General features: G+C 42.2%; 1 protein-coding gene across 2 annotated transcripts; it reads right to left on the reverse strand.

Moving 5' to 3' along the window:
• Positions 1–2,419: 2,419 nt before the first annotated feature.
• Positions 2,420–13,811, reverse strand: LOC142043719 (C-C chemokine receptor type 2-like). Of its 2 annotated transcripts, XM_075055193.1 has the most exons (3): positions 13,733–13,811; positions 6,491–6,650; positions 2,420–5,813 (listed from the first exon to the last, which is right to left on the reverse strand). In XM_075055193.1, exon 3 carries the CDS (start codon positions 5,800–5,802, stop codon positions 4,732–4,734), a length of 1,071 nt encoding a protein of 356 aa, XP_074911294.1. In that variant the 5' UTR covers positions 5,803–5,813; positions 6,491–6,650; positions 13,733–13,811; the 3' UTR covers positions 2,420–4,731. The 2 variants fall into 2 exon arrangements, with proteins under 2 accessions (XP_074911294.1, XP_074911305.1); XM_075055204.1 differs by lacking the exon at positions 13,733–13,811 and having other exon boundaries at positions 6,491–7,442.
• Between the last annotated feature and the right edge of the window lie 1,845 nt (positions 13,812–15,656).

Below are 15,656 nucleotides of genomic sequence, written 5' to 3' on the forward strand. Positions count from 1 at the left end.
TTGTTTTCACCTGATTGCTATTGATATTCTAAGTGTGCCAGAATTTACTGGTTTGGTTTTGTTTCCTCTGCTAGCTTAATTTTTTTTTATTACTATACTAAGGTGTAATGCTTCTAAGGCCACAGTAATCGCAGTAGCCACTAGGAGAAGGCCAGTAGGCATCAGCGGTTAAAAACAGCAGCAAAATTAAACTTCAGGATGAACAGTATCTTCCTGTTGTGCCATTTAACCTGGTCAGCATTATGTCATTCTACTGGCACTTCATTTCTTTGTTTTTTGTTAACTGGAACAAGATACCATGTAAATTTTCCCCTATGTTCTTTGTATTTATCCCTTTTGTAATTTTCACTGGAAGGAGCGATACTTATTTTAGAACTTCATAACTGAAAGTCTCTCTTACTCGCCGAAATCTTTTAATATTCTGCTTAAAGTATTTATCTCTGATTTTCCCATTACTCTGCCTATTACTTATTAGCCTCTGTTAAAGCTAATAAAGTCATTCATTTTTTTACCACTACTTTTTCCTATTTATCCATTTTCATCTACTTTTCCTTTATACTCCATTTACCTTTATCTTATCTAAAGTATGTACACATAAGGCCACAGTTGGGTTAACAAACAAGAAAGTCTTAGGACAGGAACATCCCTATGCACTGGTTACCTGAAGTTTCACTATTTCTGTTTGTCCATTATATACTTACCACTGACAAACAAATGGCAGTGGTTATAAATCTGGTGGTTGGTTCTGAGTACTGCTCAACACTCACCAATACCATATATGCAGTTTAGCTACAATTCCTTTGCCCTTAGGAAGTCCGCCTGACAGTCAGCAGATTTATCTTTTGCTGTGTGGGGCATTCCTCCCCACATGCTTCTGAACACGTGGCAGTAACAGGAAGGTCGGACTCCGTCCTGTTCTGTGCACAAACTAAACTGGTTGGTTGGTTTCAGGGCTGTGCATAGATATTTGTCCAGGGCACACGGGCATTCTTTTCATAAGCATGCTGAAAGCCTGGTCAACACATTGTCTCTTCAGAAGTTCAGTGCCAAAAATTTTGAACTTGTAAGAATTTTCACTTAGCTGTTCAACATTTGTTGTAAAGCAAAAATTTACTGGTGGCGTTCACAGAGGTCCTGTCTTGAATCCTTTTGGTGTTCTGGTGCTACTTGTACACTCTCTCAAATGCCTGCTTTCGTTTCCTCAATATCTCACCAGAGCAACTCACATGCCTCCCAAGCACTTGCAGTGGTTCTTCCTTGTGTTTCTTTTCTGCTGTAACTACAATCCTGGTGTGCCTTGCCATTTTCTAAACATACGTCTAGTTCATTGCACAGTTTCTGTATACCTGCCTGCTTCTCTAGCTCTTATATACATACTGTATCTTCATCTCAGTGCTTTTCCCTGCAGACCTTGACTTATGGAATGTTTTTCTCCCGTATGTAAAATTTCCCCTGCTTCTCTGCCAAGGTGACTTGCATTCTTTTTCATAGGGACTGGGGATCTTGTTAAACCGTTCCCATGGGTAGCTCCATCCCACTGTGACCAGACTGCCTGAAGTCCTGCTAGCCTAATTTGGAGCTACACCATGCTGCAGCCACATCTAAGATTCAAAATCTGCCACAAAACTAGAGCCTTGCTTGTCTCGGTGCAAAGCTGCCATGAAGGACCAAGGATTATCCCACCTGGGCACATAACATAACAATAAGCTAATCTTTAGGTTTAGTTTGTTTGTGTTCCTGCCAGCACAAAGTAGAAAATGAAAATCAGAAAACAAAGGCAGTGGGTATAGAATTTAGCTTATCCCATGGCGGATAGATGAAAAGAGCGTGCAGGGGAGAGGAGGAGGTGTGGATTGTAGGCTGAAAAAATTAATTGGGACAGTGGAACAGGGAGGATGACATCGTGAAGCGGAATCATATTTCCATATTGAACTTGGAATGCTTAAAGTTCCCTACACATAAAACTTGGGAGATCAGGCACACCACTTGGCTGGGGTCACTCTGTACAGTGCAAGGAGATCTGAAATTATCTGCAGAAAGTCTATGGAGAATCCTGTTTTTATCCAAATATTAATAGAGTGCCATCTTTTATTGCCCTCCTTTATTTCTCCTCTTCCCCTACTTGTAACATATACAACCCTGTTTCTCCAAATTTCACCCATGTAAAATCTGTGGCCACAGACTTTTCCCAAAGGTATTATAATGCACTCTTCTCAAGCTTATGGGTGGATAAAGGCTGTGCCAGCTACAGTAGCTTCTGGACTGGGCAGACAGTTCTCTGCTTGGTCATTTTGGTTTCTTTTGCTGGAGTGTGGTATTGCAAGTGTTTAAGTCCATGGTTGCATCTTTTTGCCATGTCCATTCTGAGAACAGAGCTGATGCCCTTTTAGTTACAGAGGAGAACATGGGCTACAGGGTATACATTGTTTTTCAGACACAGATTTTATTAATTTCACTGCATTGAAAACATGAAAACAGGAAGAAGCGTAATTCCAACAAAACAAGAATTTAAAATAAAACACAGTGGTAGAAATATTGCAGTTGCAGCAGGTTTTGTATCACACTGAACTAATTTATGCTTTAATACTAAAAAGGTGCTTTCACTTCAGTGCAGTAAAAAAGTACAAAAGAAAGGAAAAATACTATTTCCAAGCAAGAAGGTTTACTGTGAGGGTAGTTTTTGGTCTTTTCTTTAGTCTATCTGTGGCTATTAACCTCACAAGGTAATGGCCAGATTATAATAGCTGATAGGATAAAAGCTAACAACTAATGGAAGCAGTGCCTTGATGTTACAAGGCTAGAGGGGGAAGAGTATTTGCACCACCTAGATTAAGGCATCTGATACCTAAATTAAGAGGCTGGCATTTCCAGGTTCCTTCTACAGTTGGACAGGTAATCTTCCCCAGAGGCCATTTAAATCATCTGTCTGCTTCTGACTCAGGCATATCTTATTCTCTACTGACCACTGAAGGACCTTGAAGAGATTTGCTGTTAATTTAGGCATCTGAATCATGTGCCTAATGTTAAGTAGTGCAGAATCCCCTCTTGTGTCCTTACGTTGCCTGGAGGTTAGTTGAACCTGCCCCTCCAGATTTCCATGAGCAAGGCCTTACATGCATGAGCGGTGCCCTTTGAAGTAAATCAGAAAAAAAGTTCACTTGCATAAGGAGTGCTCACCTGCACTTCCTTACAGTTTAAAGCAAGAAGTTCTCCACTATGCTCCTCCCTCCTCCTCTTTGCTAACATCATGTCCCTAGAATACCACTTCCTTTTACAGGGAAACTCCTAATAATGGCATAAGTATATGGCCATAAGACACCAGTAGACTAATGGTCTCAAGTCTTTAATTAGCATTCACTTCTAATTGAGGCACCAGTTGGCTATGGGCACTCTTCTCCTCGGAAGGCAGAGCAGGTATGTCTCCTCTGCAATTGGCTGCTTTTGCAGTTCCAAGGCTACTGTCTGCCTAGAAGTGTATCCCAAACATCAGACTGTGTACGTGAAGAGCATGTAGGAGCATGTCATGCAGGAGCCTAGCCTGACACACTTACTGCATCTGCCATGTAAAGTCTTCCTCTACACATACGATTTACCTGTCCAGAGCTAGCGAGGCCTCCACTCAGTACTGCGGTCGCGGTCTCCAAAATCCTTCAGAGGGTCCTGATATTTTTTCATGCAGAATCTTGCATAGCAAATACCAAGGTAATTTTCATTCTGGCCTTGCAGATGTTTGCTGATGTGTTTTATTGGTTAAGTGATGTTTTCCTTGGAGGGATATGATTTGCCAGAAACAAGCTCATGTTTTTTGAGGGTGCCTCATTTTCTTGCTGTGCAGTCAGTAGACTTGTTGTGCGCAGTTACTTGCAAAATTGCACCCACAAAAATCACAATATTGCTGATTAAAAGCTCACTTTGGAATATGTTAGCAACAGAACAGAAAATTCAGAAACTGAATTTATGACAGGCAGAAAATTAAAGAACTAAAATCAAAATACTATAACTTAGTCTATAGTCAAAAGGATAATGTTTAAAAATGACTACACTATTAGCTAACAGATAAATCCTTGGGTTAAATGGCCCCAGTAAGATAAAGATCAGTCAACTCTCCCATCAGAGGACAGATTTTATCTTGATATATCTCATATTCATTCTCAAATTCCTTTTTATGGAAACATCTTTTATTCATGTAGGGGAAAGAAAGGGGGGGTGTGTGTGTGAAGAAAACTAAAAGCCTCCCCCTATCAAATGCCTGACCATGTTGCAGAAAGAATACAGTCACTTCCAAAAGGTGCTCCATTAATATTGAATACTAAACAAGTACATCAATCCTCAAAGCTTCCTCCCAGTGTTTATCTTACAATGTTCACATAACAGTAAAAGGGTCTTGTGAGATGACATATTACTCCTTAGTCTCTTTAATATTGTATTCCCCCCCACGTAAATCTCACAAGCATTTCTTCATTCGATAGAATTTGGGTAAAGAAACAGAATCATACTATTCTGGGCCCCATTCAAATCTTGGTGTGATCCAGCTATGATGTTAATGTTTCCTAGAAGACTGACTGGTTCTGTTAAAGAATGGAAAATGCTGTAACACCAGGGAACAGTTAACCACAAGAACTGAAGGTCATACAGCTTTCGGTAGTGGTTGACATAAAGATCTTAAATAACATCAGGCAGTCCTTAAAGGAAAGCGAGTGATGCAACATTTACTAATGTTTTGATGTATTTTTACAGTCCAGTAGAGATGTCATGCTCTGCAGTGGATGGTGTGCATGTGGAACTAACTCTTTCTAATTTTTCACGATAAAGAGTTGGACATTTTTTGCAGAGGTGGGCTGCAACATGCTTTTGGAAAAAGCTACGAAGATACTTCCTAAATTTTTCTCCAACAAATGCATAGATCACAGGATTGATACAACAGTGGATCATTGATATTGTTTCTGTCACTTGGATTGCTTTCTCCAGTTGACCTTTGATTTCACAATTTGGGACGAAAAGCGAACTTTGAAATGTATACAAAAAAGAAGAAATATGGAATGGTGTCCAGAAGATGAAGTAAAAAATCATGATCACAAAAATAAGTCTGACTGCCTTCTGTTTTTTCTCATTCCTACATCGCAATAATGTTCTTAGAATTTGTGAGTAACTGAAAATCATAATGAGCATTGGAACAATAAGTCCCAGGATGTTCATCTTTAAAGTATAGGAGTACTTCCAATTTATTGTGGCATCGCTTGGATAGTGAGCACTGCAAGTATAACGTGAATTTTCCTTTTGAGTTTTGTGAAATATTATCCCAGGAACAGAAGCAAAAATAGCAACAGCCCAAGTGACAGCGCTGGTGAGGATGCCGTAGGTAACTGTCCTAGCTTTTAAAGCAAACACTGCATGCACTATGGCCAGGTACCTGTCCAGAGTCAACAGGATTATGAAAAAGACGCCGCTGTAGAAGCCAAGGAGGTAGACACCTGAGAGAATTCTACACAGCGCCTCCCCAAAAATCCAGTCATGAACAGCATAATAAGCCCAAAAAGGGAGAGAAAATACAAACAGCAAATCAGATATTGCCAAATTGAGCAGGTAGATGTCAGTCATACTCTTCAATCTCTTGTATTTTACCAGGATGAGGACAACGAGCATGTTGCCTGTGAGGCCAAATATCACCACCAAAGAATAAAGCGGTGGCAAAAGTTTTGCTGCAAAGTGCTTTTCCTCAGTTCCCATGCATGGAGCTGAATCGCTGTAGTCAAATTCTGTTGTCAGTGGCAAGTCGCCTAAGTCTGTGGTATGGTTTTCCATGGTGTGTTGGTCTGGAAAGGAAGAAAAGGATGTTAAACTAGGGGAAACTCCAAGCTTGGCGGTGAGGGGAATGAAACACCCTGATGTCCTCCTCATCTGGAATGGTTTTTGCTGTTAAGCACGTAAGCATTACTACATCAAGATGTGGAAGAGAATGAAATTGCAGAGCTCCCAGGAAACCCATCTGTAATACCTATGAAGTCACGCTGCTGCATGTTGGAAGTGTGCTGCTGCGTGTCATTTCCTAGGTGTGCGCTGTCTGGTGCATTTTTCCTCCTCAGTAGAGCCTGTCAGCTGCCTGACCCAGCCAGAAGCAGAGGAATGATGAATTTAATCTGTGGGTAGCTGGGGGCTGTTGTGCTCAGCAGTGGCTTTCCAAAGGAGCGGAGTGAGCCAGCATGGCAGCAACAGGAAAGCACAGCAGCTGGCATGCAGAGCATAGCCGTGCTCCTCCTTGGGACCTGGCCACCTTCTTGTCATGCCAGCCCGTCTTCCAGCCCTCACCCAAGGAGGACCAGGCACTGGCAAGGTGTAAACCGGTGCCTGCAAAGGCCCTGTGACATGGGTGAAACAGAACGGACTGCCGCTTGTTCAGGTTGTTTGTGACTTCCTGGGACCCTTAATGCCTGTGGGAATCAGGTCACTGGAGGTGTAGAAATGACCTTTGCGCAGTACTAAACATACCCACCTGGTGGACCTGCTGTCCTGGGTGTTGCAGAGCAGCAAGTCGGCAGCGCTGGTCCGGGTTAAAATGGCAAACGCTGTGTCCTTTACAGGGTCTGGGTCAGGCGTAGGTCATGGAAGCGTGCTGGTCTTAGGTCGGTCTGGAATGAAGACGGCGTGCAGTCCTGTGGAAAGAACAGGTAGGCAAACACCTTGGCAAACGGCATCAAAGATGACGGTTGCTATCAGCATAGCCTGTAACAGCTGTATCTGTTGTGGCACCTTCCTGTCAATTGGAAGACCTCCCCAGTGCTCAGGGATGAAGGAAGTTTTGATTCCTTGTTCTAGTAGCTGTTTAGCAGCTGTGATTCAGGAGCTCCAAAGCTGAGATGGGCTAAAGTGTCTTGGAGGGGGTGCAGAGGCAAAAGGCAGATACAGCCATCCCTCTGTGTGTGCACTAACAGTTCTTCATGTGTAGTGGTTGTTTGATATCGTCCTTCATCCTTTGCTAGTCAGTGTTTCCAGTGAGGTGACACAGTACCTGAGGGAGTGCAGGGGTTGCCCAAACTCTCTGTCCCTCCAGTTTTGGTTTGGGGACTGTTGGAGGGAGTGGGCTTCCCTTGCAAGAAGGAGTTGTGGCCTGGGAGGTAAGTGTGCAGCAGAGCTGTGAAAGCCCTCAGGCAAGTTCTGTTGTAGTGGGAGCCGGTAAAGGCTTGCGACTTTGATGTCAGCCCTTCCTGTTGCCTCCCCCTGTTCCAAGTCCCTGGTAGGACTGCAAGCCAGATGCAGAAGCATAGCTTTGTGTAATTTGGTCTCTGGAAAGTTGAGGAGAACTGTCTTCTCACAGACCCCCCGAGAAAATGGAAGAATTCCTGCATCCCCCATGACAAGCTGGGAAGAGGATTTTGTGAAGACGGGTGTCAGAGGGACCAAAGGTGCTTCCTGCTCACTTAGTGGGGAAGTGAAATCAATGCGCTTGGTAGGCACTCAAACAGAGCTATTTGCTGTCTGCTGAAAGGGCTGCTCTTTCTTCCTGTGTCGTTAGGACTGGTTTTGTCAGGCACTTCATGGCAGATCGGTGGCTGTTCGTAGCAGGTTGATGGTTTTGAAATCTGCATTTTCCTGGCCATTTGATGCCTGTTCTCTTGACAAAGGCAACAGACTGCTTCTGACACAGAAGGCTTCAGGTAGTGCGTCTGCCCCAACTTGCTCTGGGCTCCCTGACCACTCATGTAGTGCAGCAACGTTTGCTCCCTTCCTGCTTACAGCCCCGCCATGCACTTTTTTCAGTGGCAAGGTCTATGCTGTGTGATTGCAGACGTCTGTTGCAGAGACCACATTCTCAAAACCACCACTTCATTCTCTCTGCACTTGAGTTCTGCTAGACTAAATGTAACTGAAGAAACTCAGCCTGTGGCTGGAGTGACACAGGGTCACGCTGCCCATCTGCTTCTTAGTAGAAACTCAATTTTATTACATGGTGGGTCATTCTGAACTGTAGTATGTGAAATTTCTGAAGTGTCTTAAGCTCCTGTCAGCCTACTCAGATGTTTGAGGAAAGGATTATTTCCTGATACTTAACTACAGACCATAGAGCATCCAGAAGACCTAGTTTTAATCTGTGTCTTTACGTCAGTGGATATATATATAATAGAAATAATCTTCTTGAACAAATCTTATTGATTACACATTGTTAGAACAATTTGTGTGTGTATATGCATAAGTATACATATATATATAATCATAGAACTGTAGAATCATAGAATCATTCAGGCTGGAAAAGACCTTTAAGATCATCAAGTTGATCTGTCAACTGGACACTGCCAAGTCCACCACTAAAACATGTCCCTAGGCACCACATCTACACATCTTTTAAATACCTCCAGGGATGGTGACTGTCCTGGTTTCAGCTGGGATAGAGTTAACTGTCTTCCTAGTAGCTGGTACAGTGCTATGTTTTGAGTTCAGTATGTGAAGAATGTTGGTAACACTGATGTTTTCAGTTGTTGCTCAGTAGCGTTTAGACTATAGTCAAGGATTTTTCAGCTTCTCATGCCCAGCCAGGGCACCTGACCCAAACTGGCCAACAGTGTATTCCATACCATGTGACGTCCCATCTAGTTTAGGAACTGGGAAGGGGGGGGCAGGGAATCGCGGCTCGGGGACTGGCTGGGTGTCAGTCGGCGGGTGGTGAGCAGTTGCCCTGCGCATCATTTGTACATTTCAATCCTTTTATTACTACTGTTGTCATTTTATTAGTGTTATCATTATTAGTTTCTTCTTTTCTGTTCTATTAAACCGTTCTTAACTCAACCCACAAGTTTTACTTCTTTTCCCGATTTTCTCCCCCATCCCACTGGATGGGGGGGAGTGAGTGAGCAGCTTCGTGGTGCTTAGTTGCTGGCTGGGGTTAAACCACGACAGTGACTCAACCCCTTCCCTGGGCAGCCTGTTCCAATGCTTGACAACCCTTTCAGTGAAGAAATTTTCCTAATATCCAATCTAAACCTCCCCTGGTACACTTAGTCTTGAATCTTTGTATTTGTATACAAAGTAATAATTTTTTTTAATGTAGTTTGGAACTTATTTTGGGACTTAAAAACAGACGATAATTGTGGGAGTAACAGAACTAAAGGTAACTGATTCCCTACAGATTTGTCTGCTTTGCTGCCCAAGTCTTGTCTGCTGTGATGGGTTGAACCCAGCCGGCAGGTAAGCCCCCATCTAGTCACTCACTCAGTCCCCCCACAGTGAGATAGGGGAGAGAATCAGAAGGGCAAAACTAAGAAAAACTTGTGGGTTGAGATAAAGACAGTTGAATAAGCGAAGGAGACAGAAAAAAAACACAAGAGATGATACAAGGACAAATGCTTGCCACCTCCCACCACGCAGACCCAGTCTCTGAGCAACGCCTACTTTGGAAAAACTTCCCCCCGGCCAGTTATATTGTTGAGCATGACGTTATGTGGCACAGAATATCCGTTTGGTCAGTTTTGGTCACCTGTTCCAGCTGTGGTCACAAATCTAAAAGACAGCACCATAAAGGCTGCTGTTAAGAAAATTAAATCCATCCTAGCCAGACCCAGTACACCTTCCCACTACCAAAATTGAGCTCCTGCCCCATACAGTTCACACTGATGCTGCCTAGAAAGACAGCATGTACTGTGGTTATTTTGTTTACTGTCTATGACCTGATGGGAAATCTTTAAGCATTCGCACAGAAGTCAGATTCTCTTCATAACAAGCACAAAATATTACAGATATTTTCTGAAATGCTTTCTAAAAAATTCCTTATCCTTTGCACACAAGCAAAGTTAATCACAAAGAACTCTAGAAAACTGATCTGGCTAACAAATTCTATTGGAAACGAAACTACTGTTTGCGTTTGATTTTTTTTTTTTTCATTTATTGTTAACCATTTTTCCAATTTTCATGCAGAAATGAACATCTGCAGAAGCTGTAACCCTTGACAAGAAGTCTGGTTTTGGCTCAGAAATTATCTAGGCCTGAACCTTAAGAAATGTATGTGGTAGCAAAGAAATCTCCAGGTTTATCTCTGCTCTTGTGCTGTAAGTATAAATGGGCTTTTTTGAGAGATTCTGATTTCGGAACTTGTGATTATTTGGCTTATTTCTCTCTTATTTTCCTTCCCAAAATTACAAATGAATATTCAGGAAGTCTTAATGATTTTAGTTTGCAGGGCTTTCTCGTTTACTTTATGGACTGCATGCGGCCATCATGCCCACTCTCCTGCCCACACACCCATGGCTTCTGCATGCACAGGATGGTTTTGGTTGCTGTCGTGGTTTAACCTCAGCCAGCAACTAAGCTCCATGCAGCCACTCACTCACCTCCCTCACAGTGGGATGAGGAAAAGAATCAGAAAGGTAAAAGTGAGAAAACTCATGGGCTGAGATAAGAGGTAAAGCAAAAGCTGCGCACGCAAGAAAAGCAAAACAAGGAATTCATTCACTACTTCCCATTGGCAGGCAGGTGTTCAGCCATCTCCAGGAAAGCAGGGCTCCATCACACATAAACAGTTGCTTGGGAAGACAAACACCAGTGCTTCGAACATCCCCCCTTCCTCCTTCTTCCCCCAGCTTTATATGCTGAGCATGGTGTCATATGGTCTGGGATACCCCTTGGGTCAGTTGGGGTCAGCTGTCCCAGCTGTGTCCCCTCCCAACTCCTTGTGCTCCCCCAGCCTGCTCACTGGTGGGGTGGGGTGAGAAGCAGAAAACGCCTTGACACTGTGTAAGCACTGCTCAGCAGTTAACTAACGCATCCCTGTGTTATCAACACTGTTTTCAGCACAAATCCAAAACATAGCCCAATAGTATCTACTATGAAGAAAATTAACTCTATCCCAGCCAAAACCAGCACAGTTGCTAACAGAAATTCTAGATGATTTCTGCAAACAGCGGGCAACCGAGTCAAACCTAAGGTAGAAATATAAGAGGAGAACTTTCTCTTTGGTGCCCTCCTTCCCTTCTAATTTATCTGGTGTGCTTATCATGCAAAAACATCTAAATATATGAGCAGTCCATTAAGAGGCTACTCTCGTTTCCCCTTAGAGGACTGGTTATGTTCTGAGTCTCCAAGAAGTTGAGTACAGTGAAGTATGACCAAGACCTGGGCCAAATACCTGCACCCTGGACAAGAGGTCTTGCAGAGAAGATGGGGCTATAGGTTGGAATGGAGAAAATTTTATTTTCTTAATAATTGTAATGTTGTGAACCAAAATAAATGTAATTTCATTTCTTTTAAGTTTTAACAAAGCTGCACTTACGGCAACATCAGAGATTCTTGTAATGAAGATGTAGCTCTGAATCATGTCTTTTCAGATTTTTGTATTTCAGTTGCTTTGAGAGAAGCCTTGCTAGCTCTGGAGTATTAGCTGTTATCTGTAGTGTGTCACCTTTATCTATAGAAGTGTCTAGGTGTTGGTAGGACTATCAGACATTTACATGTTAGAGTCACTCAAGCAAATTCCTGAGTTGCTACACTGACTTACTCAGGGATGGCAATTATCACAGCTCAATGAGTCTGCTGTGCTGTAAAGGGGATTTGGACAGTTTCCTCATGGAAATTGGAACATTTGATAACTACAAGTTAGAAGAGCATCTGTGCATTAATAGAGCCACTTATCTCAAAACCGAATGACCCCCAAAGTTCCCTTTCCCTTTTTTTGGTCTAAGACAAGGTTTCTCTTTTGAAGTGTAATGATGGGTAATACAGTGCTACTCCCCCTGCCCTCACTCTCCTCCTTTTCACAAATGGCAACATTTGTCATACAGAAAAAGAAATAGCTTAATGACTTGTAGTCAGCTTAAAACTATGTCAGCAGCCTCTAGGGCACTTTATGAGGAGAGAGAAGTATAATGTAGCACAGAATATAACTGAAACTTCAATGAAGAAAAATAATACACCATATCCTGATAGCAGGAGTTGCAAGAGAGGTGCCTGATGTTTCCTGCTAACAGCTCTATCTCTTTAACTTCACCTTTGACTTTCCAGAAGGAGTCTGTGGACAGGCAAAACTATGGAGAAAACTGTGCGCAGACATGAAAGACATCTTGAGGAGGAAGTATAAAAGTACATACTTTTCTTGAGTTACCAAGAAAGCTGAAGGAAAAGATGGAAGTGTAAACTAAATCATGTGTGTAAGACTCTGAGCTGATAGCTTCCCTCAAACACATCTTTTCATGTGGTAATGACCACAGGATTTCTTTCCAGGATATGACTGGGGAAAGACAGTCTCTTCCAAAACTAAACCTCGCTTTGGAAACCTCTTCCTCGTTTATGGCAGCTGAGCATTAGAAACATCTCTTCAGAATTGCTTGCCTCCTAACTGATGATTTTTCTTCATACCTGCAGAACTTTCAAGGAAAAATATGTTCTAGGCTGGAAAAAACAGTTATAATTCTCTGTGAACCCTCAGGATCCAATTGTTTCCATTCCCCACCAAAACCAGAAAGACAGTCTTGTAAAAATTCTGAGCTTTTCTGCAGTTAAATAGAGTCAGTCTGTGTGGTCACAAGACAAAAGAAGTAGGAGGTGTTCTTACCTAAACAAATGTACAGTAAAAGAGTAGCATAAGCACTGAAAGTAAGGACTCAGAAAGAGAAACTTGAGGCAGCTATTAAATGTCTTCCTCCAAATCATGACTATATGTATGAGAGGGCTCTGCTTTTGTGTAGGCTAAATCCTGTGCTAGTATCTCTGTTCAGGTTTGGGGTTTTTTTTCAGTGTCTCTGCTTAAACTGCTTCAGATAAAGCATTAAGTATAAAATAGAAGGATAATAGTCTGGAGTGGAGATTGCCAACATACGTCACAGGGTCATGCCCATGCTATAAGGATCTCCAACAGAGAAGTTCAAGCTCACTGCTCTGGCACTGTCTACTCTTCCTGGCAAATGACAGTGCAATTATCCCATGAAAGTAAATGTTGCTATAGCTGCATATTTGATATACAACAACAACAACAACAAAAAATATATTCTTAGGCTATTGTAGCTTTTTTGCTAATACTCAAGTGGCAAGTCTCATTTATCCAAGCAGAGGAGCTCACCTCTCCCTGGGTGTGGGAATAGTACAATCCCAGTGTAGTACTGATGAATTTTATTCATGTAAAACCTCATTAACAAAAATTGCAAGCCAGATCATGACTGGCCATAAAACTGATATCTCTAGTTGAGATATGGAGTACAGGCTTTCTAGTGTGGTGGCTCAGAGACATCACATTAAAAAGAGGAACCAATCCCAAAGAACATATCCCTTCATAACATAATAATGAAACACCACCTTTAACAGATTAAATGCTTGAATAATACAAAGAAACCATGTGATAGGATAGTGATGAAGAACATCTGCATCTGATAGAGCAAGATGCGGCTTAGATTTGGAGAGGTTAGATTAAGTGTGAAGGATTTCATGTCTGATCAGTTTATATCATTAGCAGAATACATTTTCAAGCTACTGACCTCCTGGAACAGCTTTAAACCCAAGACCCAATAAGTTTCTAGTACAGAAAAGATTGTCATTTTCTACATCATTTGTCCAGTTCAATTCTCTACTCTCACATCTAGCCTTATCCTGAGTTGTAAGCTAGTTACAAGACCCAATTGTTCTTAAAGATAGTGTCTCTGCTTGAACGGTAGCTCTACTACCACTGTCATTAGGCACATATACTTCCTCACTGAGTGAATCTGTATATATATATATACACATTTACATGTAAAAAAAAGGAAAAAAATTAGCTACTCACTGATTTATCAAGCTTGTTTTGTCTGACGGTGTCGTCTTCTTTGTGAACAAGCACATAGTTAAACCCTATATCTGAGAATAGGAAACAGCACTTCCTGTGTGATCTATTGCAAAACATTATTACAGGAATTAAGGGTATGGTTCTTCTTTTCTGAAAACACTTGGTTTTCAGGCTGAGTTCAGAACTGAGGGACGAAGATGTTATGGGCGTCTACTTGTTCTGCTCCAGCTGCAACTGGAGCAGTCTGTATCTGAACTACTGCATGTCTACAGGGTTAAGGCTGGGTGGTTAAATTCCATGAAATCCTGTTCTTGGGACAATAAGTATTTCTAGCTGCTCTAGACATTTCTGCAGCTCAACAAAAAGTGGTATGAAATACCTGGCACACAGAATGTGTGCTTTTAAAATTAAATCCAGGTCTCCAGAATGATTGTTGAAACAACCCCACCAAGGTATTCTTCATGTTCATTGTCACTGACTGACTTGTACATAATTTCTACATGGTTCTCCCTTTCATCATCACTAGTGAAAAAGAATCTGTAAGCAAAATAAGGGTATCTTTATACTATGCAAAGCAGTGTCATGTTAGACAGCATCACACTTGCCTTAGGTGAGCATTGTGAAGAGACACAAGTCAAGGTCCAGAGGTTTCAGAGCTAACTAGGTCAGGCAGAGCACTGGGGAGCTGGAGCTGCCTTCCTTCCAGTAACATGACAAGCTCATGCAGTCTACGCCTCTCTGCACTGTGTGGTGTAGACCCCTTCCTTGAACCCCTTCTATTCTAATTTTTGCAAAACCATTTGTGATGATCTTACGCTTCTAAAAGGCTGTTGTATGAGGCAGGCTGGAACCTGCAGCTCATTCCCTTTTTGATGTGGTGACATTGCAGGATTGAAAGCCATAGAAGAGAATGTGGTTAAAATGTATTTTTGCTTCAAAGGCAGGAAGTATAGTTGAGTGTACAGGCTGGTGTCATGCATTTATTTTTTTAAAACATTCACTTCACCAATGCCATTGGCACTGCAGCTGCAACAGCCTCCAGCGTTTGGAGTGATAATTGATGCCTGTGTAAGTGATCATTATAAACCAGGACTGATAAGTAATATGGCCACTTATCTGCTCCCTGAGGAGTCTTTTTACAATTTTATAGCAAGTTATAGCAAGACTACATTTTTCAAATTTGCAGGTTTTTGGCAGCAGCTGTTGACCATTTTCTCTAAGATTGCTGGCTGTTTTCCTGCAGTATTCCTGAGAAGCTGTAAGACTAGCTACAATTATAGCTGGATTTTGCCATTGCCTAGAAAATCTATGTGGAGTTTCAATAAAACCAGTGATACATAACCTGACCACATGTGTTCCAGAGAGTACAAAAGAGACTCACAGAGCTATTTCAGTAGGAGCACCCAAACAAGGCTTTGGGAAGAGGGGTCTCCTCTGTGATGGCTGAAAGAACATCAACACTTCCTGTTGATCTGGAGGGGGCTGTGTAGAGTTTGCTGTAAATACAGACTGCAAACCACTGAAAGCCTTCAAGCCTGAGCAGAAAGGGCCTTCCCTACAGGGACACAGTCCATGTTTTCTTTCTATACCATCTCCGTCTGGGTTGCTGTCTGGAAAGTTATGTTTTTTACCACTCAGGACACCTCTTCCTACTCAATGTACAAGCTGCTAGTTCAGCAGTTTTATTTGCAAGTTTAATCTTTTGTGAACTACTATGTCTGGTAAAGAAATACTTGGCTTGCAGGATCAAAAATCCTGCCTAAGGCACTTCGTTTTTGCTGCCCCATGAAAAAGAGGGGCAGTTGCCTGGAGAAAGGGCTTGTCTCAGCTTTCAAGAGTGGGACTCCTTTGGAGTCCATTGCCCAGGGGCTACAGGTGGGTGTGATTGTCTGGGGGTACCAGAAGTAATCCTTGCCCTCTTCTC

The sequence above is a fragment of the Buteo buteo genome, chromosome 2 (genome assembly GCF_964188355.1).
Source record: "Buteo buteo chromosome 2, bButBut1.hap1.1, whole genome shotgun sequence".
NCBI classification, from domain to species: Eukaryota; Metazoa; Chordata; class Aves; order Accipitriformes; family Accipitridae; genus Buteo; species Buteo buteo.

Excerpts from the sequence above, each read along its gene's own strand:
- LOC142043719 (XM_075055193.1), bottom strand. The coding sequence starts at position 5,802 with ATGGAAAACCATACCACAGACTTAGGCGACTTGCCACTGACAACAGAA.